The sequence below is a fragment of the Pygoscelis adeliae genome, unplaced genomic scaffold (genome assembly GCF_000699105.1).
Source record: "Pygoscelis adeliae isolate BGI_AS28 unplaced genomic scaffold, ASM69910v1 Scaffold174, whole genome shotgun sequence".
Lineage (NCBI taxonomy): Eukaryota > Metazoa > Chordata > Aves > Sphenisciformes > Spheniscidae > Pygoscelis > Pygoscelis adeliae.
Genome location: NW_008824676.1, coordinates 3,929,615 through 3,937,396, shown reverse-complemented (window position 1 = coordinate 3,937,396; position 7,782 = coordinate 3,929,615). Strand labels below are relative to the sequence as shown.

The 7,782-nt window shown below is 43.1% G+C and overlaps 1 protein-coding gene across 1 annotated transcript in view; it reads left to right on the top strand.

Moving 5' to 3' along the window:
• Window positions 1-2,434: 2,434 nt before the first annotated feature.
• NCALD (neurocalcin delta) overlaps window positions 2,435-7,782 on the top strand; it is an 8,246-nt gene continuing 2,898 nt past the window's right edge. Inside the window, exon 1 of the mRNA XM_009323080.1 lies at window positions 2,435-2,838. Coding sequence (XP_009321355.1) covers window positions 2,461-2,838 — 378 coding nt within the window. The 5' untranslated portion in view covers window positions 2,435-2,460. The remainder of the gene's footprint in view (window positions 2,839-7,782) is intronic.

Below are 7,782 nucleotides of genomic sequence, written 5' to 3'. Positions count from 1 at the left end.
ATGTTACCTCACTATTTTATTTTTCAAAAGACTCTGGACTGGAAGTGTGCAAGCCAAGTTTTGCATTTTCAAATGTTTGAGATATTAAAAAGCAGTCAGAGATTATATCGCTAGGGCCAGCTCACTCCCACCACAGATGGCTTGCATGTTAGTCAGAGATCTTCCCTTTCTACTCTAATGATCTGAAAAGAGTGCAGCCCCTGGGGCTGCAGAATAGCTGCTGACCATGGGTGTGGGTAGCTGCTACCGACTCTGGGGATTTTAATGGTTTGTTTTTTATTAAACTGGTGCTGCTCTAAACTAAGCCTGGCCACTTCACTTGTCCAGTTGCTTTTTCATTCTGCTGACAGACCCTGCTCACGTTGTTTTGCCCAACATAAGCCTGCCTGGCTGCCCTAATGTAATCCATTCACTCAGCTAATTCCCAGGTTGTTTATTATGGACCCCGTCCAACACCCACTGAAGGCAACGCAACCTTCAGCTGCCTCAGCAGCTGTTGGACCGGGCCTATAAAACAGGGACTTTTTTGCTATTTTCAGGGTATTAAGAGCTTGGATTACTTAAAAACTGTACAGTATATTTTGATCAGGATGAAAGGAGGAAAGGCAAAAGAAAAAATTACCTTTGAGGTGGCATCTTCCACTTTCCAAGTGTTTTGGAGACACTTTGGAGGAAAAGACATCGTTTGAATCAAGATAGTCGCCCAGGCCCCTGAAATGGTCAGGAGATGGAGAAGGCTCCCACAGGGCAGGACTCCTCACCCTTTTCAGCCTCCTGTCTGTGAACAGGGGAGCCTATTCTCCATCAACTATGTAGGCAACGAGTTTAGACTAGACGTCTAGTTACCAGACAGACATCAGTGAATCCTGTGGAGACACGGGTAAATCCAGGATGGATCCCACCATTTTACCCTTGAGAAATAAAGCTTTTTGGTCATTCTGGTCCAAGAACACAGGAGATTAAGGAGTCAGTCCTCTAGCTGCCTTGGGGAGTTCAAATTCACCTTGGGGAGAAGGGGAGCTTCTCACCACGGGAAACAATTAGCATCGACCCGGGGGAGTCTCAATTTCTTCTTCCCAGTGCCAAATAGAAGAGACTGTAGACTAGCTTCAAATGGTAGTACATTTCTAAATAGCTGCTTCTGACATGTAATGATACTGTATTATTCTGAGTATCCAAGTATTACCTTGGTCTAGAAAGGACATTTTATTGAATGCTCATTAGCCATTCCAGACATCGTTTATAAATCCATCTCTGTGGCCCAGGGACTCCATTCTGACAACAGTGTGGGAGCCTTGTATAAATTCTTTTGCAATTCTACTTAAGTTATCCATACATCAGATTTTAGTTGTGACTGTCATTCACATGACAAATTCTCAGGCAGGTTTCTGTCAATAGAGAATAGCTTCCCACAATTTAGGTATAATGCTAAGCTTCCAGGAAAACTGATGATGTTGCCTTTTGGAGCCAACACACTCAGGCTCCAAAACTCTAAACCCAAAGGGCATCAGTCATTAGTAAATCTGCTCCACAATGTGATATGTAGCAACTTGTCTCAAATAAAATATAATTAAAGTGATTTAACAGAAGCTGTATCCAATAATATTTCTTAATGGTTAATTTAAGGGAAATGAATTTCCAATTTTGTTGTCTAGGTACTTCTTTTTTTCACCTCTTTTTTTTTAAAAGAGTTTTTTTTCAAAGAGCTGTGACCACCCAGATTACTATTACTTAGTAATAGATCCAATTTCTGGCTCAAGGAGAATTAAAACACACAGTAATAGTTTGGGGTGGGGGAATCCACCATTGATAAAATCTTTTCAGATTTTATCTGCATTTTGAACTAAAATGGGAATTGGTCCATGCGAAACAAGAGAGGCAACTTCTGGGTTGCTCTGTTTGATTCTGGCTATAAAGATATATCTAGAAAGGCTTTGGAACTCCTGGTTTCAGTGTACACTGCAGATGCACCTTGATCCCATTTTGGAGCAAGACCAAGTGAACCCAAGACCCTTTGTAGTGACCTGGTTTCCACCAGAGGTACCAAAAAATGTATATCATCTCATTCAGGTCAGGTCCTTGAGACAATTGGGTGACCAGGATGGAGGGTGCGCTGCAACACACAGCTACTGGTCAGCTATACCTTGCAATATCCATTGCTCATGATTTCAAAGGCAAAGTAGGATGGCAATAAATTCAATGTAATTACAGTTCTCCAGACTGTGAAAAGACAATGTAATCAACATGTAGATTAGGCTTGTTAATTTTTTTAGGGTATACTTGTAGTAGTGCCCAAAATTTCAATTGATTCCCAAGAGTGAACTATCATCAGAGAACTCAGAATCCAGCACACTGTTCTTCTACAGCCTCCAAGCTAATAGTTATTAAGTAATAGTAATAATAATAATAATAATTCATATGTGTTTGTTTTTCCTCTGCAGTTAATATTTTGACACCAATATGGGAAAGCAAAACAGCAAACTACGCCCTGAAGTCATGCAAGATTTGCTAGAAAGTACAGACTTTACAGAACATGAGATCCAGGAGTGGTACAAAGGCTTCTTGAGAGACTGTCCAAGTGGACATTTATCTATGGAGGAGTTTAAAAAAATATATGGAAACTTTTTCCCTTATGGGGACGCTTCTAAGTTTGCGGAACATGTATTCCGCACTTTTGATGCCAATGGAGATGGAACAATAGATTTCAGAGAATTCATCATAGCCTTGAGCGTAACATCGAGAGGTAAACTGGAGCAAAAGCTGAAGTGGGCATTCAGCATGTATGACCTCGATGGGAATGGCTACATCAGTAAGTCAGAGATGCTGGAAATCGTGCAGGTATGTGCTGCTCAGAGGCACCCCTTGGCCTCCCTCCTTCCAAGCAAATTATGAAGCAATGCTGTGATGAGACAATGATTTAAAAACTTTGGCAGCATTTGGGGGTTTATGTTCTTGGTTCTCTGTATAACTGCTTGAACATAAAATGTTATTTCATTTGGCAAAGGTCATGTCACAATTCAAACTACAGCATTTGATATCCATTGCAAGTTTTTCCTGAGCAACAAGCTGCGTGGGAAGTTCTCCTTTGGGAGTTCTGTTGGGCAGGAGCACAGCAACAAACCTTCTGATAAATGTGATTCTGTCCTCTGGGAAATCACTGTCAATTAATTTCAATTAATTACAGTTGGACCAAGTAGGTATCTTAGATCAACCAGATAGCGTACTTTTAAGGAAGGCAGGCTCACTCCACAATAAGAAATAAATCTATTTTGAAATCATGTTGTTATGGAGAACCAGCTCACATATTTTAAAAGATGTCTGTCTGCATAATTCCAGCAAGGTCTGTGTACTTAGTATCATACTAGTTGTCTTCATATTAAGTTGCCAGTATAGATAAACCTTATCTGGGTAGACGATGATTCCATACACAGCTTCTTTGAATGCATTTTCTTGTGGTGTTTGTAGGAGTCCCACCTCACTTTGGCTTCCTCTAACATGTTTTTACCCCTGAGGCACATCACTCTGCTGAAAGCTTTAAAACATTTTTGATACGGTGGTGTATTTACACAGCTTGAGCCTGTATAATGCAGCACAGTTTAAAAAAAAAAAAAGCCTGTTATCAAGATCCTTTCTTTCCCTGGAAATTTTGAAATGCTAACTATGTACTGTATTATTCAGATTTCTATTTGTGCTGGAAATCAAGGGAAAGGAATGCACACAAATTACAGGCTGTGATGGCAAATGCAGTCAGCCCAATGTGTGGTGCACTTGTCTTGCTACCAGGGCTCTTCTCATGTCCTCCGAACAGTAACACCAGCACTTGCACTGCTTCAGCAAGACCAGATACAAAGCTCAGTTGCAAATGTAGGGTTGTTGTGTCGTCTTTCACTTATTGTGTTTTGTGTTCCTGTGTCTGAGTTAAAGAGCAGGATTGCGTTCAGATGCAGAGACCTCCCTGCCTCTGTGCCATGACAAACCCCACGGAGTATTTGCATTAGAAGATACTCTGTTCCTTACAGATCTTCCTCTCCCCCGGGTAGGGTCAACAGGCTATCGATTATTGTTTTCCTAGCTGTATTTCTCCTCATGAGAAAACAAAGAGAATCCCAAAAGAACCAACAGAGTACAAAGCAAACACAAGGAGCCAAACCCGAGCAAGCGTCTGCTCCTCAGGAGGAGGAGACGCCCCAGGGACCACAGGACCCCTTGCTGCTGTTGAGTAGCCTGGGAAGGCCTCAGTGCTGAACGGCAGCACAAACGCCCCAGACCAGAAGATTTACAAATGTGGACAACAATGCCACAAATGTATTCATGTCAAATTTAATGAAAACATCAGTGGCTGGATTCTCTGTAGCGAGCCAAGCAAAGACCAGCAAAACCATCAGCTTCTTCCCGTTACCCCAGATCTGCTCACCAGCATGATTAGAGGCTGAAATGCTCTGCCTCCTCTTCACAGTTGTGTTGGTACCAAATTGTAGCATTGTCCTTTACAACCATGATCCTATTGCAAATGAATCTGTAGCTTAGGGATCAGCGTACGGCAATATTTTGTCAGTTTGTACATCTAACCCAGAGCAACACTTTGGCTGCGTACAGCCCTCAGCCTGGCACTCCAGCCCTCCCACTGCACTTCTTGGGAGGTATGGCTCTCTCTTCCTTTCAGATCACACCTGAAACTCAACTGAGTGATGCTTTCTCTCATTTACTCTCACCCCACGTTTTGAGGGACCACACAAAAATCGATTATGGAAGTAAACAGCCTAATAAGCCTGACCAACAGTCATTTCTGCACCATGGACCATCAGTAGTTTTACTGTCAGAAAAGCTGCCCTTTCTGTGATCAGCTTCCCATGAGGCAATGTGCTTGTAGATCTCACCCTGTTCTCTTCTTCCAGTTTTTTATGGTCGTAGTGATCTCCCTGTATTGCACTGGTCACCTGAAGTTCCTCCCAGAGGGGGTAGGATTTGTTGCATAGTATCTGGAAGCGTGTTCAGCTGATATGTGAAACTGAAGTAGATGAGCACATTTTCCTGCTTTATTGAGAGGTTCTTTTGATGTAGGGTGATTAGACTTATAAAAAAACAGCTAACAACTATCACTTTCATTTACAGAAGATGATTATTTTTTAATATGGAAAGACAGGATTCTGTATCAAATGTCTTCCTGGGGGCCCTCAGCCGTCACAATCTTTCTGATAGTGAAAAACAGAACTCTGTAATATCTCTGATATATGTCTCAGAGGAACCTATTACAAGTCCCTTATCTAGCATACTTTTGCATATTGATATAGCAGGATTTATTATGTTTTCATCGGGAATTTTGCATGAGACAACCCATCAAAATGAACGCTAAAAGCAACACCATCAATCTAAAAGTCTTAGTTTCACAGAAAAATACTGTCCCTATTACTGTGGGATTACTGTATCTTAAATAACATAGGAGCAAGGCATGCTTTTCTTCTTTTTCAGTCTGCTTTTCTTTGTGCTTTGAAAGTCCTCTCTCTGCAGTGATTTTCACTGTTATGCTGATGGTTACTTGCATTTCCTTTCTCATGCTCTGGCCTAATCTAACACCACTGCAGGCAACGCAGGCGTTGCACTCTTGCTCAACATTGCAAGAAGGTGCTTGTGGTTAATAGTGGTAGCAGCAGCAGCACTGAAACAGCAGAGCTACTGGTTAAGATGGCTCATGTCCCACAGGAGCCCTACCTAGTAACTGGCCAGCTGCCAAGGAGATGAATATGAATCGTCCATAACACCTTTTGAAGCCCATTTTGTCTGCAAAGTGATGGGCTAGAGGGCAAAGAACCTGCATTCCTTTAAGCTCCGTTTACCATAGTGCTGTTAACCACATACGCATAGTCTATCACAGACTCACCATGCCTGCCCATGAGCTTCCCCTAGACAAGTCTCCAAAAAGTCCTGCTTAGAGATACACACGAGCCATCCACATGCAGCTGGCTGCACAGTTTGGAGGATCACATAACTTGAAGGACTTTAGTGGCGAGCTAACGATTGCAGAGCCTAATGAAAGAAGGTCCACGGGACACTGCTACACCTACCAGGCATAGCACATCTGCAAAGTACTGTGGGAAGATGCTTCGTAGCCTGACCTCTTGACAGACCTCACCACAGATCCTCTCAGATTCTCCTGCTCTAGAAATGCTTTTGATGTCTCCCATATGTTTACCTATAATCTAAATAGCCCAGTCCACTCAAAAATAGCCACCAACCAGCTGGAAGATTTGTGTTTGTTCCCTTTGCTGAAATGGGACATATTTGGTGAGCGTCTCTTAAAATAAGACTTCAAATAAGAGATGGAAACCTTGTTCTAAGGGTACATTTTTTAACCGTGTGGAGTCATAAAGCATCTTAAGAATACTGAGCTGAGAGGTGAGAATAACACCTCCAGTTTAGTACAAATAGAGCACTTGCATTTCACTTGCTGGGCTAGCTCATTTGTAAGCCAGGAAGAAACAGAAGCTGATATTGGAAGAAGCAGAAGCTGATATAGCTCTCAGTAAAGACAGTGTCAAAAATTCCCATGGGATTGAGAGGAAAGCAATTTTTTCAGGCCGATTATTCACTTCATGTGATTTTTAGCTGTCAAAAATTTATTTCAACAGAGTAAAAAGGATTGCCTCAAAATTTGTGCTGTCATTGCTGCCATCACCCTAAGGAGCTCTTTGACACTTTGCCAAATATAGCAGGAAAGTGCAGCCCCCACCAAGGTTTCTGGCCCGAGTGCAGCAGTGGCAGCCAGCACCCAGGAGCAAAACCTGTGCGAATGGGCAAAGGGGTGAGATTTGCCCTAAATCACCCATTGCCGCTCATCCACATGCAGGTGGAAAATCAAAGGGGAGAGCTCTGCAGGGAACCAGCCAGTTCAGATGAAGCTGGAGCCTGTGCTCGCTCCAGTGATGCACACAGGGCTCTGGAGGCACAATTTCCTGGTGGCATCCAGGGGCACCAGCGAGCTGTAAGGAGCCCTCCTGACAGAAGTCCACCTGCAAAGGCTGCCCTGACTCAGGTGGCTGCTGATAGATAACCACCTCCAAACCTTCTCCTGCTTTCAGCCCAAGTGTTGTGAGGCCTCAGAGTCGTACTCCATGTGGAGTGGAGCCCCTGCAGCCTTTCCGTCCCAGATTACAGCCCAGGGTTAGTACAGCCCAGCTCCAAATAATTATCGCATTAAACCAGCTTCCTTTGAAAGCTCGCTCTTTCAAACACGCAATAAAGAGCTCTGTGTAGCTGCACTGAATTAATATGGGGCAAGTCTCAAGATTCTTAATCAGCTTTAGCTGGCTTTTACTTTGGGAAAACTTCCCACTGAACTTCTGAGTAAGGACATAAGAATTTGTCCAGAGTAACCATTTTCAGCATGAAAGGAACGCTTACTATGTTATTCCCATCTGGCTTTCCTAGAATATCTCATCTGTTATTCCCTTCACATGCCTCTGTGAAAAGGACCCTGTAGGATGAAGTCATCTTGAAGTGCCTTTTTTTTTTGTCCCAAAAATCTGCATATTCTTACTATGGTTACTTCGATCAGAGTAAACACGCCTGCACTCCCGGTCCGGGGCATTCCTCCCACACTTTCAATACAGATTCTCTGCTTTGCCATGCTCCCACCCAGAGTGAGGCAATGACCCCTCCACCTCTCTTCCTACCCCAGACAAAAGCCAGACAGCTTAAGATGCTTAAACATTGGCAGATTTATAAGCCTCGTCTCTGCTCTGACCCCTGCGAGCCTTGCATGCTGATGAGAATGAGGAAAGTGTA